We start from the raw sequence: 24,494 nt of genomic DNA on the forward strand, positions 1-24,494 counted from the left end.
TGGAGCCATATCTCAGATACAAACATTCAAAAACTGCAGAGGATACAGAATAAATGCCTGAGAATGATTCTGGATGCCCCGTGGTTCATTAGAAACTCCCAGATTCACAGAGAAGTCGACGTTCCCTACATCACATCCCTCCTTCATGATCTAGCAGAAAAGTTCTTCACCAAGACAAGCAATCATCCAAACCTACTGATCAAGCAAACTTCAGACTACAATGAAGCAGAATTCTACAAATACAAAAGACCCAAGTCAATTCAGTGCTCAGCTGAACACAGCTAATCTCACTGCCCTTCCAGGGCAAGTTTAAAGCCCTATAACTCTCCACTCAAACTTCCCTCTCAGACAAAGGGGAATATGAAAAGCATACAGGGTGTTCGGGATAAATTTGACATATTTATAATTAATTATATTTTTCCGTAAGTTACATGTATTAACACACACTTCTCTTCATTTAAAAGTTTGGACCCTTCTTCATTCATATACAAGATGTCAGAAAGGATGGATAGCTGGAACCCACCTGAATCATGGAAGAGAATAACTTGTATCATGATGATTCGTGCCCGCCATCAAAATAAGGATATTACGACTGCTGCCCAATGCTCCCTGAATACAGTAAAAACAATCAGGCATGAACTAGAGACTTGCAATGGTGACTACGAGGATGTAGCAAGAAGAAAGATCCCTAGCAGACGATCTGATTGCGTTCGTACAGCAGAATTCCTCGCAAATCTGCAGGAACAGGTGTTGAAGAACCCTGGCATTGGAATTCGGGCTTTGTTCGTGGAGTTGCTAACTGTAGTCAAGCCCTGGATAACAAGGGTAGCCAATGGTAGGCCGTATGTATGGCAGCAGGATTCGGCCCCTTGCCACACCTCTGGGAAAAGTCAAAAATGGTTGTCTGAAAATTTCTACGACTTCACCAGTCCAAATGTTTGGCCTCCAAACTCCCCAGACCTTAACCCCATGGATTATTTTGTATGGGGCGCAGTTGAAAAAGACACCAATCGCACTTCCAGTAATACAAAAGCCCAGTTAATGGATAAAATTAAAACAGTTTTTGCGGCCCTTCCCAGGGAGACTGTAGCATCAGCTTGTTCGAGGTTCCGAAGCAGAATTGAAGCTGTGATCGATGCTAATGGTGGTTATTTTGAGTAAATCTTGTTGATAGTATTGTAATTAACTCTGCCTGTAATGTTTTTTTGTCAATTCATTAAATTTAATAGATACAAAGAAGATTTTCTTTTTCCTTACGAAACTGTCAAATTTATCCCGAACACCCTGTATGTGCTTCACCCATCAAACTAGTAAGGTCTGCTTTCTGTGTGCTTTAGATATATATATATATTATGTAATATATTATGTAATTAACCAGCCCATAATGGTCCAGCCTATGAAAGGCCTACCCTTGGCAAGTTTAAAGCCCTATAACTCTCCACTCAAAGAACTTCCCTCTCAGACAAAGGGGAATATGAAAAGCATGTGTGCTTCACCCATCAAACTAGTAAGGTCTGCTTTCTGTGTGCTTTAGATATATATATATATTATGTAATTAACCAGCCCATAATGGTCCAGCCTATGAAAGGCCTACCCTTGATAAGTCCTTGACTTCCTAGAGATGCCCACATAATAATACTTACAAACAGTTGAGGTTTGTTGCTTCCTTTCTTTTTAATTATAGGATGGTTCATATTGCAATTGCTGCATGTTAGTTATTCCATTCAGTGGGGAATGGAATAACTAACACCAACATTATTAATTGTATAATAATTTAATTATTATATTATCATTATTAATAATAATTATTTCTATTTTCATATTATTTAACTTAGTCAAAATTATTATTTGTAGTAGTACTACTAATAGAGACCTCAAGGGAATCAGGGACTCATTGAGCAAGGCCACCTGTTACTCACGACCTCCAGAGACAAACAATTCCAGCTATGCACTTTATGAGAGAAAAATCTGGCTCTGATCCCTTTCTTTAATTACATTTATTCTCAACTACGTCTGCACGGTTAGCCTTGTGGCTGTGCACTTCGCAACCATATGACATGGGAAAGGAGTGTCCCAGGTTCGATTCCTGTCAAAGATGTGATGAATTTAAGAATCTTCCTCAGCCATAGCCAAGTTAGCCGGTCTTGGGCACAGCAAGTAGGTTTTTTTCTGCCAGTTTATCTGGTGTTTTTCATCCTGCAAGCAGGCAAACCGGCCCCGTAAACACACACGAATCTACAGCCATAAATACCTATCCCCCCATGAGGGGACTCAACTAGCCCCAATAGGGATGGGGGAGAAAATGGGAGGAAACTCCATATGAATAAATAAATAAAATTCTCAACTACCATGGATGACTACCTCTCCCTACCCTTCATAAAATGAAAAATTCCATCTACTCTTATCCTATATAACTCTTTCAGAAAGAGTGTAGGCCTCTATAGTGCATGTAATGGTTACTTCATTGCACTGTTAACTAATCACCTCTCTTTCTCCTTATGGCTGCCATCTGGAGTTCACACAGATTCTCAGTCTCCTCCTCATAATTATATTCCACAGTTTTAATATCATCTTTAACACCCTGCATCCTTTCCACTCTAATGCCTTTGAAATGAGGAGACCAGATCTGTTCACGTTTAGGTCAAAGCCAGGCAAAATTACTTCCTTATTCTTACGTGTCAGCAATGCAATTATCCTCTGAGTTGTATTTAAATTTTTGCTACGTGACTCCTGAATTACAACTTCCTATTTACCAAAACTTCAAGATCTCTAACCTGGTCAGGTTTCTGCTATCATAATCCCACCAAGGTAATGCATCACTAGATATCTCATTACACCAAAATTCATAATTTTATATTTACAGTACCAACATTGAACTGATAGCCATTTTCACATACCCACAATTCCAGTTTATTCAAATCATTCTACAAGTACTGCATGTCAATTGCATTCTTGATTACCTTGTCTATCTTTGCATCATCAGTAATAATCAGTAAAATAGCTGTTTCTCCTGCTGAATCCTTCCCAGTGTCATTAATGTGAGTAAATTTTATTTCAATTCTCTCATAATTGGTTGAGTGATAATCTAATTTTGAGAGTATTTTCACATTCAGGCAGAATAACAGGCAAGCTGCAAAACTGGATTTGAAAGCCAAAAATAGAAAACATTCCCTTTGGCCAAATGGGAATTTTACTGCTTTCTTTTCTTGCAAGTCAGAGTTTTTTCCCCAGGTGGCTCTAGTGCTCAGATTCTTTTCTAAATTGTCAGGGGTATCCATCAACAATTAACTCTTATCTGAAATCTTCTCAATTAACGATCATTCATATGGTGATGTTTTTAAGAGCTTTCTTAAATAAAAACAAATAAGTTGTTCTTATTGATAGATATAGGATTTTACAAAATAGATAAACCAGCTGGAAACTGCATAGAGATGAGGAGTAATTTGTGGTTATCTCATTGTAATACTAACTAATCTAATCAAGGTTAAAGCCACATGCAGAAGAAACAAAAATGATATAGAATATTTTGAGATCATATCTGCTATAAATAGGGATTCCAGATACATTGGAAAAAAATACGGGACACTTATGATTGAGGGTGGAAGTTTAGTATGTGCATCCATCACATATACCAGTCTTACAAAATGATTCTAACTTTCCAAGTGTGTGCGTGGTAAGGTTTACTATGCACACACTTTACTAAATATAAGAGCAAATAGTAAATCAAATTGTTAGGCTGCATATTTTCATTAAGCCACTTTAAGTTGCCTTCAAATAGTTTTTTACTTACTATTATTGATACAAAATAGATTGTTAATACAGTATGCTCTTCTCACCTGACAGTATTCTTATTAATCAATCAGTCTTGCTCACTCATGCAATACTTTTCTGAAGAATGAATTTCACTTAACAATTGTTTGTTTTTAAGAATCATGTCATGAAAAGCTACACAATCCTCACTGAAGAACGATTTTACAGTTTATACAGACAATTTGTTTTTCTCATCAGTCCACAGTGCGTTCATACGAGAAAATGATCTTTCGACACATGCATTTGTTCCTGGGATACACATAACGAACTCCACTACTTTCTTTAAATTTGATAGTTCTCCTTCAACATTTTTTAAGAGATCCACCCAGACTTCATCTGAATGTTTGGATTTCAACATGTCCTTCACTTCACTATCTTCTTTGGGCTTCAGAGCTGTTTTCACTATCATTACTTCATCAAACAAATCAGATTCAAAATGTTTGATATGGCAGCGGTCTGATTAATAGTTTGGACTGTTTGAAGAACATTTTCCCAACATAATGCTGTTCTCAGTTTCACCCAAGACATACTGTCTAATTTCAGCATATACTGTGACCATTCTTTTATATATGACACACATGTGTTGTAGGAATCAATTTTATGAGATTGGAATGCCTATTCACTAATCAATCCTTCCTCTTGCAGCTTAAGAAGTAGCTTCTTTTCGATGGTAGTTGTCAAATTTTCATGAACTCTAAAATACAGGACAAAAAGCTGTATGACACATATATCTTTTATATATGACACACATATGTTGTAGGAATCATCAATTTTATGGGATTGGAATGCCTATTCACTAATCAGTCCTTCCTCTTGCAGCTCAAGAAGTAGCTTCTTTTCAGTGATAGTTGTCAAATTTTCATGAACTCTAAAATACAGGACAAAAAGCTGTCCCGAAGAGTTTTCTCGGGACAATGGGACGCATTAGCCAAAAATGGGATGATCCCGTATTTTATGGGATGTTTGGGATCCCTAGCTATAAATATATCTAGCTGTTAGCATATATGTGCTAAATTAAAAAAAAAAAAAAAAAAAGTGTTTCAGATGGTTTGAAAACTTGCTAGGTTACAACATCAGGCTTCACTGCAGTTTGTTTCATGCATTGGTTCCCATTGCAGGGTGAATAGAGAAACCCAGTTCTAACATCCTTCACAAGAACTGAGAGTTATCTGAACTGTCTAATATCACCAAAATTGTGTATCAATAAGTTTTAATTTTATATAATAATATATTAGTAATTGATAGCTAATTACTAAATTGATTACTAAGTAATCAATTTGCAAGACATCAAATTGATTACTAAGTAATCAATTTGATGTCTTTGCAGTTAATGATGTGAGAATTTAGATAGTTGAAGTATATACTCAGTATATTGAAAAATATCAATCTGAATACAGCAGTGGGCCTGGATGGTATGTCAGCTCGTGTTCTATGAGAATATGCAAGTGAACTGGCAGTGCCTGTGATGAAGTTGTTTAATCTAAGTCCCAGCTCTGGCAAGGTTCCAAGGTAGTGGAAAGAAGGTAAGATATTTCCATTACATAATGGTGGCTCCAAGACAGAAGTAGCAAATTAAAGAAAAATGAGTAAGTCTGTAGTGCTGGTTAAAATATTGAAAAAGTTGGCTAAAAGTAAAATTCAGAAGTGGGTGAATAAGAATATGATACTTTATAGGGGATGGCTTTGTAAAAGAGAAATTCTGTAATTTATTCACATTTTATAATAAAGTGATAGTGAAATTAGATAAAGGAAATGGCTACAACATGATGCTGTTGGGCTTTGCAAAGGCACTTGACAGAATACCACAAGGAAAACTAATACATAAGTTGGAGCAAATGGGAATGCATATGTGGCTGATAGACAGATATTAGAGGTGTATGGTGAAGTGGAATCAAGGTGAATGAAATTGACTATTGGAGTGCCCCAATGCTCTATACTAGTGCCACTATTTAATATGTGTATTAATGATATAGGTTATTTGCTGACAGTGCAAAACTGGGGAGGGCAATAATAAATAAAGGTGATGTGGATATCTTACAGGATGATTTAAATAAATTGGCAGTGTGGGCAATAGGCATTGGTTGTCAATTTAATGTTGTAAAATTATCAGAGATCCCACTTTATATCCTAGGCCACCTACAAATGCCCATAGAGGGCACACCACCTAGATAGGAGTTTAGAGTCGCCCATGTGTTTCACTTAGCATTATGTTGTATTTGAGTGTGTATTACAAGAGTTATTTGTAATCCCTGAAGATGTCTCAGTGACAAAATATTGAAAGCATTAAAATTAATTTTTATCCTTTTCTAGTAAATATTCCATTAAACCTCTAACATGATGTACTAACAGTACTTAAGCCTCAACGCACAAATTTCAAATCTCTGTCCATCATCACCTCCAGAACCCCAGCTTCATCTTTTTCTCTGAAGTAGTACCATCAGTATGATAAAGAGAATGTAGCCTTTTCATCCCTGAAGTGAGAACTGAAAGGTTTGAGTTTTTCTGTAATGTCTAGTGACCAGGGGGATAATTTTTTAAGTAACGTTTTTAAAAATGGAGAATAATCTCCATTTTTCAATTGTATTCAATGACATTACCCTTATCCTCTCTGGTGATGATACTTTTTTCTTTCTGTAATTTTCTGAGAGCAGCTTCTTTACAAAAAAAAAAAAAAAAAAAAAACTCAAGCCTTTCAGTTCTTCCCCCCCCCCCCACAGATATTCAGTTTACCAAAAATCCACAAACCTAATTCTCCTCTAAGACTTATAGTAGATGCCACTGATGCACCATGCTACAAACTGTCAAAGCAGTTGGCTAACTATCTGAATCCCCCTCCCCCAGACTTACCACATCCTATATAAAAATCTGTACCCATTTTAAAACCCTGATTGAAAATCTTACTTTAAACTTTAAATAATACAGACATATATATTGGTAAGCTTTGACATCTTATTGTTTACCAATATTTCCTTAAATGACACCTTAACACTCTTAAAAAATATTTTTCCTTTTGATATCTTAGGTCTCTTTTCCTTTGCCATCATTTCTGGTTATGTTTCTTGGAAGAGCAAAATTTACAAATAGATAGAGGGAAACACTGTGGGTTCCCCCCTGCTCACACCTCTTGCCAATATTTACATAGAAATTTTGAAAAACGAGCCATAGACTCAGACCCTCTATCTGGCTAAGATATGTAGATGATATGTTCTCTATTTGGCCTCATGGCCCAGACACACATTAGACTCCTTTCTCAGTCACCTCAACAACCTACATCCAAGAATCCAGTTTACAATGGAAAAGCTAAATAACAATAGTTTACTCTTCCTAGACACCTTAATAACATGCCTTCCTAATGGTAACCTTTTTCTTCACTGTATATAGAAAACCTACTCACACAGTCAGATATATTCACAAACTCTCCCACCACCACTCCCTCTTAACAATATGGCATTATTAAAACTCTAACCAGTAGAGTCCACAATCTTTGTTCCAGTTGAACCTCCCTTTCAACTGAACTCAACCACACACACACACACACACACACACACACACACACACACACACACACACACACACACACACACACACACACACACACACAACACCTTCCTATCCAATGGCTACATACATCAATTACAGAATTAAAAAAAAATAATCACTTCCTCCTCCATTTCCTGGCCATCTCTTCAGAATGATTTCAGAAATGCCATTACACATTAGAAAAAATAGCCAGGTCCTTAAAAAAATATAACCCCCACACAGCATTTAAGTCGCACCTAAACTTGCTACCCTTATCCCTTCTACTAAAGATCAGCTCCTCCCCCTCTCAATGCCTGGAGTATATGAAGTACCCTGTTCCTGCAAGCTGGCTTACAGACAGGTAGATCAGCAACCATTTGTTTAGAAGAACACAAGTCATTCATCTATAATCACGACTATGGTCAATCTGGCCTTGCAGACCATGTTTTAGAATAACCACCATGCTCCACCATAGTAAATTCAAAAATGAAAGACTGTTTTTAGAATCTGCAGCAGCAGTCAGAAATCAACCAAATTTTTTCCCAAATTATACATACTAGGGAGGACAGGTAATTATTTGCCCCCCCCTAGTGTGTGTGTGTGTGTATATATATATATACACACATATATGAGAAAGACAACTGCAGGTATACTTTAGGTTTGTTTTCTAAATATTGCACTTGAATATCCAAATACATTAATAAATGTCTCGTTTCTTTTTAACTATTCATAGTACTAGAGTTAAACTTTTGTTTATGATAAACTCAAAAATTATTTTATTATCTCCTAATATCACTTTGCAAAAATCTGCATATTGATTGTCATTTTTTTGTAATCTAAAATCATATGTTGAAAATAACATGTGTTGAGAGATAAACTTGTAGTTAATGAAGTTGTGTATATGTAATAATTATAGTTATCTCTCTCTCTCTCCATGTGACTTTCATTTTATAGTATCCAAAAAAATAGTTCATTTTTCAGCATCTCAATTATTATACAGTATCTCCATGGAGTTTGAAGACTTGTCATAGAAGACCAAAACTAAGTACAATTCTGAATCAAAAAATTAGAATAATCAAAGAAAATGTGTTGAATGATTTGCAGTTCTTCTTTATTGCATAGAAAATAATTATTACCAAATGTGAATTAGCATAATCTAATTCTACGTACTCTGTAGATTATATAACCATGTAAACACACAAAAATTTAATATAAATGATAAGAAAACTGTTATTTGAAAACATTCACAAAATTAGAATAATTTTTAACGTGGTTCAAAATATTAGAATAATGCGAAAATAAATGCAGAAAAATTACAGTCAAAGGGAAACAACATGATAATTAGTACTTTGTTTCACCCCCCCTTAGCTTTTATGACCATTCATAAACAGTTGGGCATATTATTTACCAGCAGCTTACAGCCTTTTTTTTTATCAAAATGTGCCCATATGATCTGCAGACTAGAAACAAGTTCTCTTGGAGGAAACTTGAAGATGTTTCCTCATAATTCCCCACAAATACTTAGTGGGGTTTAAGTCTTGTGAGTTTGCCAGCCAAGGAATTACATTGATTTGCCTTTCTTTGAGCCATCTAGTAGTGGTCTTGGAAATGTGAGAAGAGGCTGATGCTGAAAAAGAAAATCACCATCATGTAAATCTTTTGATGGCAGTAACATAAAGTGCTCAAGAATTTCGTACACTTTGGAATTAACTCTTTTGTACACAATACACAGCCTACCTGGACTGTTTGCAGTCATACAAGCCCATATCATGACAGGTTGCAAATTCCACCAAATGTTTCATGCATTCTTTATCAAATGCTTCTTGCATAAGATGCTAACCACATCCTTTGATGACATGGGACACACAAAATACTTTCATCGCTAAAAAGTACCTTTTTCCAGTCCTCATAACCCCCCCCCCACACACACACACAACAGTCTTTACTTACACCATCACACTCTAGTTGCCTTTTGCTTGGAAATCATAAGCTGCTTTGTTTTAGGCACATGTGATTTAAAACCCAATTTGTGAAGTCATTTCAACGTCATAGATTTAGACACATTCACACATAGTTCTGTCTGTCTCCTGTGAAAATACCTTACACTTTGGAAGCAATTTTTCTTCACAATATTCTTCAATCTCCTGTCATCTCTTGATGTAATTATTACCTTTCGACAGCTATTGCAGTGATTATTTTTAAAACTCCGGTTATTAGAATACTGTCTCAATACTCATGCTTGCTTGCTTGAGAACATTTTAATTCCTAGCTATAAACTGTTGAGCTTGGCCTTCTTTGTGTAGAGATGCCATACAAAACTTCTTAGCTTCCAATATGTCACTTGTTCAAACCATGTTTAGCAAATGATTAACTAAAATCCACCTGCAAACAATTCCTCACATGAGTCAGTCCCACAGCTATTGAAATATATACTATTTCTATGCTTTCCTCAAAACCTTTCAGAAAAATATGGAATATTCTAATATTTTGAACCATGTTAAAAATTATTGTAATTTTGTGAATGTTTTCGAATAAGTTTTCTTATAATTTATGTTACGTTTTTATGTGTTTACATGAAAATGTAAATATGGTTATAATATCTACAAAGTACATAGATTTAGATGATGCTAATTCACATTTGGTAATAATTATTTTCTACGCAATAAATTAGAATTGCAAATCATTCAACACATTTTCTTTGATTATTTTAATTTTTTGATTTGGAAGTGTATTATATACACAAATCCTATCATACTTCTCCTTAAACTCATTCACTGTCAAGGAACTTGCAAATTATGGCAATCCATTCCACTCATTCACCATTCTCCCTGCAAAAAATCTAATCTGCACACCTTTACTAACAACACTCTTATACATCTTCCAAGAACACCCCTAGTTCTTTATTTGTCATATATTGAAAAATTTCCTTTACATCAGTTTTATAAATATCTTTAATATCTTTTAAGTTTCTATCATGTACCATGTTTTCTATCATCCAAACTTTGTAACTCTCACACACACACCTTCGACCTATTCTCACAGGGAGCATTCCACAGACCTCTCACCAGCTTTGTCACTCATCTCTGAATCCTCCTACCACCTCCTGATCCCCGAGAAAACCAGATGGCCAAATCTCTGCACAGTAGTCAAAATGCGGCAGAATCATAGCCTTATAAAGAGGGATAATCACTTCTCTATCTTTACTTGTTGGCATATTTTTCAGCATCCTTTCAGCTATGTTACCAGCTTTTGCAGTATGCCCTCTGTTCACCATTATTATTATCATCATCCCAAGACCTCATGGGGTCACAGACTCCTCTAGGAGGTTCCTTTTGTCATACGCACAGCTCATCATACCATGCCTTAAACACATTCAAATTCTCTGCAGACACCATGCTCTCAGGCAATGCATTTCAATCTTTCGCAATTCTCCATGCAAAAAAAACTGCTTCTCACTCGCCTGCTCACACCCTCCTTATATAGCTTCCAGGGATGACCTATTGTTCTCCCACCATTTGATGAAAAACCTCTGAAATGTTAATCCTATCACAGTCCTTGACTGACTTATACATCTCTGTCATATCACTCCTCTTTCTCCTATCCACTAGACTCTGCAAATTGCATAGTATAGGCTCAACCTTTCTTCATATTCAACATTCCAGAGGTCAGAAACTGTTTAGGTGATTCGCCTCTGGATCCTCTCCAACATCTCTTCATCCTTTTGAAAACCGGTGACAAAATCTGTGCACAGTAGTCCATATTATCTCCAAGTCCCTAACTTTATCTTTCCTGCAACCCAGTGCAATGAATATGATACATCATATGTAACCTTTTTAACCCAGAGTGCATTTACATTACCTTACATTTTGTAACATTAAATTGACAATCATTATCCTTTGCCCAAAATGCCAATTTATTTACATCATCCTGCAGGATATCTACATCATCTTTATCAACTATTGCTCTCCCCAGATTTACATCATCAGCAAACAATTGAATATCCCCCTTTAAATCTTTCCCTATATCATTAGTATGTAAATTAAAGAGTAGTTGTGCTGGTATGGAACCCAGAGGTACTCCACTAGTCACCTTAATACTTCTAGATTCCACTCTACTGTATACTAGTCTCTGGTGTCTGTCTGTCAGCCCTTCCCCTATCCATGCTGCTAGCTTCATATCCATTCCCATGTGCTCCAACTTTTTAATGGTTTTCTGTGTGATATTCTGTGAAATGCCTTTGCAAAATCCAGCAGTATCATGGTGTAGCAATTTCCTTTATTCAATGCATTATAGCAAATGCACAGAGAAAAAGGAATAGTTGTTGTTGTTAAATTTGAAAATTTACTGTAGCAAATTTTCAAACACCACCAGATTTCAAACCCACTGGATGCCAGATATAATTAGTGATAGTCTTAGGCCAGCTATCTCTGATTGACTACTGGTGGAGATTGAACTGCCCCCCCCCACTCTCCAAAAGTTAGATAGGGCCAAAACATCCTTACTTATTCCCTATAAGGGAATAAAAGACGTTAACTGATTTTTTAATTTTCAAACATTGCTATAAGGCTTTATTCAGGACCTAAATAGTTTGTTATAGTAAGTTCGATATAATGAGATTTGGCTTAATTTTTAGATTACATGTGAAAGAAGAAGAATACAGAACTTTTCCAAAAGCTCTAAGTTGAGTGACCACCTTCCTTTTTTTTTATTTTTTAAGAATGCTAGCTGACTGACTTATAATAATTACTCTCAGTAGTGATATTAAACTTAAAATGAAATAATAAGAAGCTAAACATTAATGAAAATATGAAATATCTCCTAAATTCCCTTTTTGCTTTTCCACAAAAATTAAATCTGCTCCCTCTTAGCAATTTGAATATGCTTATAAAGCGTGGAATTTCATAAATGAAGTACATAAAATATATACAGAAACTTATACTTCTGATGACAATCAAAGTGCTAAACTTTTTCTTTATTTTTATTCTGCCATTTAAGAAATTAAACTTAATTTTTCTAACACCATTTATAATAAATTATGATAATGTTTTTAATGCTGTATTATTATTGTTTTTCCCCCATAGGTTAAAGTATCCCATAATATTAATATAAATAAACTGACACAAACACAACGCACAACATATTCGATGTTTGAATTGGAAGGTAAAGACTTAATTGAAGTTGCCACATCTAGAAAACTTAATGAATCCACCATTCTAGCTCATCTGTGTGAAGCAATTAAAATGGGTCTATCGGTCAACCTTGCCAAGTTGAAAGTAACTCCTGAGATACAGAAACTTATTACAGATGTTATTAGGGCCCCACCAATCAATTCAGGTAAACTTTTTTTTTTACCTCATGTATTTTTTTAAAATTAAAACACTGATTTAAGGATGATATCAAAATTGAAGAAAACAGAAATTGAACTTTAAGATATTGTTAATTGAAGCAATAATTACTAAATGATGCAGCCAGTCATAAATCAAGGGAAGAAGATTATTATTAACATCTGACTTCCATGTAGTCAGAGACTCATTGTGGGAGGTGTTCACTATTATACAGTTTTTAGCTATGGCCTCCTGATCTACCCACCCTCTTTCAGATATTCTCAAGATATTCTAGAGAACTGCAGTTGTAATATTTCATTATTTCTCCTTATAATACAATATAATATTATTCTCTTATTACAGTATAATATTACATTTTATCATCAACTCAATGATATGTACCCTCAATGGGTGTCCAGAATGCTAAAACAGTACTACATGATTAAGTTTTTATTAATCTCCTGTCAACAGTTTTCCTCCAAATTCGTCTATTACTTGTCAGCACTCCAATATTGTTCTATCCAACATTTTGTTCTTCTGAGACACTTCTGACTGAATCAGTCCACTTAGACCTTGGTCTTCTTCTGGGTCTTTTCCTGCCATATTAGCATCAAACACCAGTTTTGCTAAACTTTCCTTTCCCATTGTGTTTAAGTGATCATATCAGCTTAGAATAACCTTGCTCGCACATTCTTAAATGATAACAATGTCAAGTTTCTTCCAGATGTCTTCATTTTCAATACGACTCTACCATTGATCCCATCTGTTCAAGCTTCTATTTTTTCTCGGAACCTCTCATATCTGTGTCACTAATTTTTGTTTTATTTCTAACTCAACTCTCAGATCCATGACTTAAAACTGGTTTGAACACTGGCCTATATACTGCTAGTTTGGTATTTGCACTAACTTCCCTCTTATTCTATATAAATTTATTCAACTTATTCCTCACCACACCAGCTTTGCTTATTCTGTTCAGTACTTCCAAACTGAATTTGCCACTAAAACTGTGCCTAAATACTAAATATTTTACTTGCTGTTTAGGTTCTCCATTGAGAATGCAGCTGCAGTTTTCTATGTTTCTACCTGCTCATTTTTTCATGTTTTTGGTCTTTTTATTGCTGATTTTCATGCCAAATTTGTTACAGCTGTTATTCAGTTTAGTTACAGAATCCCGGGGATTTGCACTGGATATATTTAGGATTACAACATCATCTGCATAAAACATAGAGCTAAGTTTCATATCTCCAATTCTAATATCAGGCCTAATGTTACTTTCTTTTATAATAAAATCCATATAAATGATGAATAAGAGTTGAGATAATGCGCATCCTTGTCTTACCCCTGATTTTACATCAAACCATCTTCTTGTACTTCTGTCAATTCTAACTTGGCTTACAACTTAAATATAGATATTAATAGCTTAAATGAAACATGCACTAGACATGTAAGTTTCATGGATTACACATGTAGCAAAAATCATATAGAATTTATTCAAAAACACCAGTATATTTCATCCGACATTATGTGGACATCGTCAAGGAGGTAGACCATCAACTGCATTCAAAAGATGAATCAAAATAATGAGTCATAAATCATGCATATAGTAACCCATGTCTAGGTCACAACTGAAGTATATGATATTATACTATTTGAGTTGAAAGAAACAATTGTAGTAAGTTTCATAGATTAAAAAAAAAATTAAATAATTATTAATTAAGAAAATTATGAACAATTAATAGTGATCACTTCCCAAAACTTGAATATTGGCATACAGTCTGATCAGTTCAGGTTCAGAAACATTTCGCATGTTTCAAGGGGGAAAAAAACAGTCAAATTTAAACTTGCTGGAGTGAAGAAGGTTTTGTCTAGTTCCAAAAAAATTCTGTGCCTAGTATCAATAGTGTGAGAAGTAAGGCCAAACTTGTCACATTCCAAAAATGTAATATAACCTTGGTGTTCTTCAATTCTAATCAAGGTAGAATGGCCAATCTGTCCAAAATAGGAAAGATGACATGAGCAAGGTACTTGATAGACACCTGGTAAGAAAAGAGGTGGCAATGTATCCTATGTTGTTGATAAGAAAGAAGACAGTTTCTAAGCTGGTTTGAAGGAAGCATATAGATTGAATTTGCCTTGCTATATGTTCTGAGCTTCCTTTAAGATAGGATATTGAAATTCATTTCACATGGGATTGTAGTCTGATAAAGATGATAGTTATCAGTAATTTTTTGAATGGTAGTTTTGTTGTATCTGTTAAATATCAGATTGCTTTTAACTTTCAGTTCATTTAACAACTGAGGATCAGAAGAGCAGGTCCTATGAGTTCTGTGTACAAGACTCTTGATAATACATTTTTGTGATAATGAGTGATGGTGGGAGGATGAGTGAATGAATCTGCCAATAAAGGTTGACTTTCGATAAACTAAAAATTCAGCATGACCTATGGGATTACAAATTATTATGGTATTCAAAAAGGATAATTTGTTGTTGGATTGACATTCAATAGTGAACTTGATACACGAATATAAGGAGTTATATTTTCTCTAGAAACTGAAGTAATTCTGACTCAGAGTGGAACCGAATTGCAAATATATCATCACCAAAAACAATCAGCTAAGGCTGGTGAAATAGAAGTTCCCACTGCTGTTCCTTCTGTTTGTTCATCACCATCAAATTCCTGGCATGTACTCTCAAGGGGGGGGGGGGGGATTTACAGGATATGATAGTACAACATGTACTTCCTAATCTACAATTTTCCTCGAAATCAATCTGTTCCCTGTCAAGACTCCAACATTATTAGATCTTATATTTCTGTCTTCTAAGGCACTTTTAAATGTATCAATCCACGTATATCTTGGTCTTCCTCTGGGTATTTATTTTTCCCAACAACCTGGCAACCTGACTAATCTCAGGTGGTAAGGTCACTTGTTTTGCAAATCTTTCCTCTCCCATTCTTTTGTTTAAGTGACCTTACCACCTGAGATTAGCTCTGCTAATACATTCCTGGATGCTAACAATGTCAAGTTCTTTCCTAATATTCTCGTTTTTAATATGATATTTGCCAATAGTGCCATCCGTTCAGAGCCTTAAATCTTTCTCAGGACTCTCATATCTGTGGTCTCTAGTCTTTGGTCAAGTGTTTTATTTCTAACCCAGCTCTCAGATCCATAAGTTAAAATTGACTTGAACACTGTCTTGTATACAGCTCATTTATCATTTTGACTAATTTCTCTCTTATTCCATATAAATTTATTCTGTTGACTTCCTACCATACCAGCTGTGTTGTTTCTGTTGTCTATTTCCATATTTAATTTACCATCTTCACTAAAAATCGTGCCTGAGTAGCTGAAGTGCTTCACTTGTTCTATAGGTTCTCCATTCACAGTGCAATTGATATTTTCAATGCTTCTGCTTTCTCTTCGTTATTGCTGACCTTCATATATCTATTACAACAGTTATTCAATTTAGTCAGGGAATCTTGTAGACTTGTACCAGATTTATTTAGAAGTATAACATCATCTGCATAAGAGCTGAGATTAACATCTCTAATTTTGATATTAGGTTTAATACCACTTTCTTTCATAATGTGATCTATAGAGATAATGAATAACAGAGGTGATAATATACATCCTTGTCTGACACCAGATTTAACATTAAACCATCTTCCTGTACTTCCTTCAATTCTAACTGCTGACTTACAACTCAAATAAAGACTAAGTATTGCTCAATATAATGCCCCATTGATGCCATATAACTGTAGCGTTTTGAATAACTGTTTTTTTTTCTTGGCACTTTGTCGTATGCCTTTTCCGGATCTACAAAACTTAAGTACAGATCTTTGTTATATTCCCATGATTTCTAAACTGTGTGTTGTAAAGTGAAGATCTGATCCTGACAGCTTCAATTTGGCCTGAATCCAGCTTGTTCTTCACCAAGCTTTTCTTCCACAATCCTTCTCAACCGTTTTTCAAGTATACTTGTGTAATTCTTACCAGGAACACTCAGTAGAGAAATACCTCTGTATTCTCACATTCAGTTTTATATCCCTTTTTATATATGGGTACTATGAGAGCTCCACTCCAATCATCTGGAATTCATACCTCTGTCCAGGCCTTCTGAACTATGCATTGCAGCCACTGTAAGACTTTTATAGCTCCATACTTGAGCATTTCTGGTCAAATATCATCTACTCTAGCTGTCTTTCCAAATTTCAGGTTTTCGATGGCTTTTTCTACTTCAAGTATGGATATGTATTCCTGACTGCATGCCTGTTAAGTGTTTATTACCACTGTGCTATCACTTCTTGTTTCAGTTAGCAATTTTTTGAAGTAATTACTCCATACTTAAAGAATATCTTTTTCTCCAGTTTTCCTGTCACCTCTAATTCTTTTTACAGCACTCTTTCTTCTATTTTTTTTTTTTAACAACCTTCAGAATATCTTGCCACCTTCTTGATATTTATTTTCTATGTTTTTACCAAATTCTTCCCATGACTTTTGTTTAGCTAGTTTTACACAGTGTTTAGCTTTCTTACATTTGTCTGTTTATTCTCTAAGAGCACAAGGAGATAATATTATTTGCCAAGAATGTTTGATAAGATTTCTTCTTTTCTTTCACTGCCTGTTTAACTTCCTCTGTCCACCATGGAGTTCTGATTTTTCTATCCTTGCAGACAACCTCACCACATGCCTCTTTGGCTGAATCAATCAATGTTTTCTTCAGGGATTGCCACTGAATCTCCAAGGTTTGGTTCCTGTTCTCAAACTCTTTAATTTTTTATTGAATAGTGTTTTTGTATTTTAGTCTACAGATCACATCTGAAAGCTGCTCAACTTTAGTTCTCCTTAAAACTTTCTTATATGTTCCTCTTTTCAATATAAAATTCAATTTTATCCTGCTCAAAACTAAATGGTGATCACTTCCAATTTCAAATCCTCTGTACACTCTAGTGTCCTGCACCAGTGAGAAAACATCACTATCACCAATAACATAGTCAATGAGACTTTTCTCATTCCTTGCCTCTTCTCTCCATGTGACCATTTTTATGTTGTTTTATGTTGGAACATGGTGTTAGTAATAACCAGTCCATGTCCTGAGCAGAAATCCAACAGATATTTGCCATTATTATTAGCTTTGCTCTTTTTTCTCCAAATTTTCCCAAAATATTTTTGGTATTTTTCTGGTAATCATTTCCTACTCTGCTATTTATATCCCCAACAAGGATCTGTTTGTTTGAACAAGTTATTATTCTATGTAAAATTAGCCTCATTGATGGTGAATTTAAATAGATTAATAATATCCTTTAGGAAATCAGATTATAAAAACTGAAGTTTCTTGTAATGGTATGTTAGTGAATAGGGAGACTACATCAGAAGAAACAAACTCATTATTAGACATCCATTCCTTCATTATTAGAGAAATGTAGATCTTTTATTTTTGCTTTGAAGTGAAGACTGTTTTTGATACAAGATCTGGTATTGCCAATGAGATTCCAAAGATTATGAGAGCGTTATTTTGCAGAGTAGTAAATTGGAGAGCCAATACAGTCTACTATCGGTTGTAGTAGGGTTGCCATCATTATGCATTGACCATAGAGACATGGCAGACGGGCATGGTAATTTGTAACTTCTTAACAGTAGTGGCATTTCACGATTGTACATTGTATAATAATTTATTTAATTTATTGATTTGACTTCTGAATCCCTGCTGATAACAATGTAGTGTAATCTATCTCTTAATAAGATATTAATTTTACGTTGTACTCAGTGGTATTCACGACAATAGTGCCATTACCTTTATCAGCCTTTGTGATGATAGTTACGACTGAGACATGAACTAATATATGCATGATTTATGACTAATTATTTTTATTCATCTTTTGAATGCAGTTAAGGGTGTATCTCCCTGACAATGTCCACATAACATTAGATGAAATATATTGGAGATTTTGAATAAATTCTGCACAATTTTTGTTATATGTGTAAGCCGTGAAACTTCCTTTAATAGACTATATATATTAATATCTAATAACAAACATAACTATTTGTTCAAATGAACAAGCTGAAAAACCAGGAATACGAGATCATCAACCATACATTCATAAAAAATGGATACACTAAAAAAAAACTATTCACAAGATTCTCCACAGAGATACCACTAAAACAAAAAAGATTTCAATAATGCTATTGCTACCTTATGATACAGGCATTTGCAAAAAAATAGATAGAACGCTACACAAATATAACATCAAAACCACCTTTAAACCCCCCAAAAAAATTAAGACACCTACCCAGGTCTTCCAAAGATCCTCTTCCACATCTATCCCTAGGTGGGTTACATATACATTGTATTACAAAATACAATGCATATGTAACCTATCATATATAGAGTAAACAAGACGAACCATCCCAATTAGGAAGGACAAATATATTGGAGATATACGACACATTAAATACTTCCATTTTGGAAAAACCGGCCCCTTTCTCACCACACACTCCAAACATACCACAGAATTGATTGGAATGGTACCAAGTCTCTACACTGCACCAAAATCTGATTTGAGAAGAAATTTAAAGAAGCATGTGAAATGCTGAAACATAATCCAAATCTTAACAAAAATGATGGTCTAACCATTCCAAGAATTTGGAGGACCCATTTGCAACCTTTATAGCAACCAGAACAAGCCAAAGAAAAAAATCTCAATACAAGAAGACTTAGTGAAGTGTTTTTATTTTTTTTCCCCTTAACATTCAGTAGCAACTTGAACTGTACAAGTCCAGAAGAAAATTGTAGTGTAACAATCTGAACTGTACAAATTCAGAAGAATCTTAGTACAGGAGGACTTAAACAGAGTTTATTGTAGTTTTTTATTTATTTTATTTATTTTTTATTTTTATTTTATTTCATTTTTTATTTTATTATTATTATTTTTTATTTATTTATTTATGTATTTTTATTTTTTTTTATCACTAGAGGTCAGGCTAAGAAAAAGATCAATTAACAGCATAGATTTAATTTACCTTTACAGAGTGCAAGAGCATGTAGGTTGGTTTCCTACACAAATGTATCTTTCTGATGATGACCTCAACACAGGGGTCGAAACGTCAAGTGTTATTGTATTAATAATAAGTAAAATAATAATTTCAACACCTGTGTCCCTAAATGTGTAAATATGAATGCTGATCACCACGTAATCTTAAAAGAAAGAGTCATTATAATCCATGGAGATTTGACCCACAACCATGCAGCCTCTATGGTATGCTAAAGATACGTGTTTCCTTGTTAGTTAATCGACTAGCCTTTTTGAAACAATGTAGAGACAGCAACTTAATACCCAACTGCATTAAACTAAAGAAGAAGTTTACATCAGCTAAAGCACTCCGTATCCATGCCCGGTTAGAAAAAGCATTGTTAAGGGAACAGATCCACGAGGCATGAAAAAACTTAGCATTTACCCCAGCCAAAGTTTTACAACTAAAATTATAGCTATCCTGCTACGTTAACCCAGAAATTTGGAATATTTTACACAGGATCACGGACGACTCGGCCAAGCACCTATTACTCAAAAACAAGGAAAAATTAATAATGAAGTTTCAAGCACCAAAACAACATGAAAGCACAAGACAATCAGGATGCTATAATGAAAGGAGCAGCCAATCACAAACTGACATCACAAGGAGCAGCCAATCACCCACAAATGAAGTTAGGAGCAACCAACCATCATCGGACCACGGCCTGGTTATCAACAAATCAAACTACAATCTCACCCAAGGTGAACTCTCGCTGCTGGAGAAAGGTCTAAACTACGCCATTGCGTCGAGGTCAGTAAACAAACTTGATATCATTTCGAGAGAGTTTAAGATCCCTCCCTCCCAATCTAGTTGACAAAATACATATGAAAACATCTTGTATACTAAATTCAAACAAAAAAACTAAGCAGCAACCTAAACAAAACGGAAAACTGGTCCTCAAACCCCTAAAAAATAACCAGGACATTATAATCACAAAAGTAGACAAAGGGAATGCCACTGTTGTTTTAGATCGGACAAGTTCCGTAGAAAAAATGAACCATTTGGTATTGGACCACAACACCTACCAAATGGTAAACTACAACCTCACGAAATGCATAAAAAAAAAAAACACTAAATTAATTAAATCCGTTAAGACGTGGCCAGATGAAACAACTAAAAAACTAATACCTCATTATATGCCCACTCACCCAGAATTTATGGCCTCCACAAATACACAAAACAGACACCACTGCGTCCGATTGTTGAAACAATTCGACAGCCCGAATTACCACTTAGCCAAAAAATTAGCGGCCACACTCAAGGAATTGGTAGGTCATTCCCCTTCCTACATAAAAAATACACATTTCATAAACAAAATTAAAAATATTACACTCAGTGACCAAGATTTATTAGTCAGCTTTGACATAACTTCCCTTTTTCACCACTGTCCCGATCAATGATACTATCTTGCTCCTACAGAACATATTTCCATGCGATATCACGGCCCTCTTTGCCCACGTACTCCACTCTGGATATTTCATGTAGTAAAACAATTTTTACCTTCAGAAAGAGGATTCAGCCATGGGCTCACCACTTCCCTGCCCCAACAGCTAACTTTTATATGGAAGACTTTAAGCAACGAGCTCTGGAGTCAGTATGCCTAGAGCCCTAAAATTTGGCTCAGATACATTGACAATATTTTTGCCATTTGTCCCCCCATGGCTGCGAAGCACTAAATACATTCCTTAGCCACCTGAACAAACAACACAAATATATCCAATTCACCATTGAAATAGAAAAAAACAACTCTCTTTCGTTTCTAGACACACTCATCACATATCTTCCCTCAGGCTGTCTCTCCTTCTCAGTCTACCGCAAACCTACACACACACACAGGCCAGTACACACACAAAAATGCTTATCACCACCCAACACAAAACAAAAACTAGGGGTCATAAGCATCCTTAAACACAGAGCTCAAACTATTTGTTCAAATGAACAAGCTCTAAACCAGGAATATGAGATCATCAACCATACATTCATGGATACAGTAAAAAAAAACTATTCACAAGATCCTCTTTATCCTTATAAAAAATATCCTTATATTTTTTTTATCCTTTTTCCTTATAATAAATTTAGTTTAATCCTTTATCCAAGTGTGAGCAAACTTTGTTTGCTCACGCTTGGATAAAGGATTAAACTAAATTTATTATAGTCTAACCAAGTGAAAAATAAACTTTCAACGGTGGTACTTAACTGGTCCATAGTTTGCTGCATTAACCTTAGCTCCTCCCTTGTATAATGAAATTATCTTACATTCCTTCTACTCATTAGGAATATTGCATGTACTGAGACTCAAGTTGAACGCACCCATGTTGAAACCAGCACTGTTTTGCACATTCTCAGCATGCATGCAGTCCATCTACTACATTTATGTTCAGACTCAAATGTAGCAGATGGACTTCACAGGATTGTAACGGCTTTAATACTTCTAACTCATCTACCTGTATTATTTTGGCCAGTTCTTTCCCCACATCCAAAGAGTTTTTCTGGAATATATATCTTACTAAAGTGAATACTAAACTATTTCTTATGAATCTGTCACTCTTCTGCAGAGTGTCAAATCCTTTAGAAATCCAGAGATATCATGGATATCCATATCCCTTATCCATTCCTGCTATCACTATTATAAAACATGAGCAGACTGCTAAAGCAAAACCTACCTTTAAACAGAACTATGCTGTTTTCTATTGAGGATCCTATTGTCGTCTGTCTGCCTCACTTTTGGATGTAATTTCTAAGCAGCTTTTCAATATCTTGATGACTGCTCCATAGATACTAATTAATCTAATTTGCTACATCAGTCTTAGCTCCTCTCTTGTATAATGGAATTATCTTGCTCTCGATTAGATCTTGCATGTTCTGAGACTTGATTTCAGCAGCCATGGTGAGAGCATTGTGAACTGTTTTGCACATTCTTTCAAAATATTCTCCCTTTAGGGAGCTATATGACTGCATTCATCTGCCATGCAATTTCTCATGCCAAGGCACTTCCTCAAGCTGTCTTCTCAATTTATTATAATCACCTGCCTGCCTGGATAGTTCCACATATGTTCCTTCATAATCAGATTTCTTGCATTGTCACCTAGAAGTGACAATGTATATATGCAAGAAACAATCTGCCAACAAATGGTCAACACATTTCTTGGCAGATTTTTAGATGCTATTATAGATCCAATATTCTTGCACCATGAGTCCCTTCCATCATATACCATCACTTGGTGATAACTGCTTAAAGCAGTTATCCCAAGTAATTAATGAATTAATTTTGCTTCATTTTGCATGTTTTTCTGCTCTTTATATAACCCCATAGTTGAAATCATTCATGATGATAGTCCTTTTTGTATCCATAAAATTTGTGTGTGTGTGTGTGTGTGTGTGTGTGTGTGTGTGTGTGTGTGTGTGTGTGTGTGTGTAATCTTCTTCAAAGATGTTCCTGATCTATAGCAGCATCCAGTTGTGTATATTGTCCTATTAATCCCTATTTCACACTAAACAGCTTCAGATCCATTTCCTATATTACTCATACTATCACCAGTACCATTGGAGATTTCTACTCAGGTTTTATTTATTTCACCTGCAGTCTTTGGGAGAATTCCTATGCCCTTCTTATCTTGCCTATCCTCTCTGAATAAACTGAACCTGTTGCATCATGTTCCTGTAACAACATATTCCTCTGTCAGCCAGGTCTCATAATGCCTGCTATTTTTGGTTGCATTACATCTACCAATGCTAAGAAATCCTCTTCATTCCTGATGCTGTTGGTATTAGTGTATATGCATGACAGCTGACTACTACTAGGCTGATGAGTTGAATCTTGAACCCAATCCCACTCCCTATTTCCACGGTTAATTTTTCTTTCCTGACAAAATTAGATATGCATTTCTTGAAGTCATTCCTGATCAGCTATCATTCACTCTCTCTCTCTCACTTATGCTCATAAATCTACCACTTAATTTAATGTACTTTCATGTTACCACCATATACATCTACTTTCCCTGACAGTTAGGTGACAGATGAGTTTCATGGCCTATGAGACTACCCTGCTTATTGATAGCCTGAATTTAAAAAATACAAAAAATTATAAAAATTAATAAAAATAGAAAAAAATCCTTAGTCCCCCCCCCCCATGCCAACGATGCATTATAAGCTTGACCTTTTGTGAGTGGGAGTCACATAAAAAAAAAAAAATGCATTCATGCTTTCACTAAACAACAATTTCTCTGAGTGCAGATACCAAAACCATATTGCATGGACAAATCCTTTACACCATCTCTTACCTCGTACATCTACATAGTGCACACCAGTAATGCACAATCTGTTTACTATTTCTCTTACACAGTCTATTTAAAACCAACTGCTTTCCACTGCAGCTTCTTTTGTATCCTCTACCATACCATACTTTTTTCTCCTTTCAGATCATTCATTTCAATCAGCACAATGATATTATCCACACATTCTACTTGTTTATATATTGCTTCAGTCACATAACAAATCGTCATGCTCAGGAGACATACTTTCGGCATACTCTCTTTCTCATACCACTTTTTTCTCTATTCCTTTAATATATCCTTCTGGCACCATTATCAGTTATTTCCCATCATTCCAATCTTGAAATGTTGTCACTTGATGTCGACAAATAGTAGTGATGAATGATACTGTTCCCTATCTTCACTCCCGTAATTCTACTTGAAGCATTTCAACATGCCAATATTGCATCAAAATGGATCTTAAACAGAGTCAGTGACATTTCACATCCTTGTGTTAAGCC

The 24,494-nt window shown here is 35.1% G+C and overlaps 1 protein-coding gene across 1 annotated transcript in view; it reads left to right on the forward strand.

Annotated features, from left to right (window-relative positions):
- The window catches only part of LOC150105464 (bifunctional 3'-5' exonuclease/ATP-dependent helicase WRN-like), a 370,108-nt gene that overhangs the window by 336,805 nt on the left and 8,809 nt on the right, over positions 1-24,494 (forward strand). The window contains exon 24 of the mRNA XM_090394834.1: positions 12,411-12,663. Within this exon, the coding sequence (XP_090250960.1) occupies positions 12,411-12,663 (253 nt within the window). The remainder of the gene's footprint in view (positions 1-12,410; positions 12,664-24,494) is intronic.

Source organism: Typopeltis vanoorti, chromosome 6, assembly GCF_054136105.1.
Source record: "Typopeltis vanoorti isolate ZY-2024b chromosome 6, IOZ_Tvanoo_1.0, whole genome shotgun sequence".
Classification (NCBI taxonomy): domain Eukaryota; kingdom Metazoa; phylum Arthropoda; class Arachnida; order Uropygi; family Thelyphonidae; genus Typopeltis; species Typopeltis vanoorti.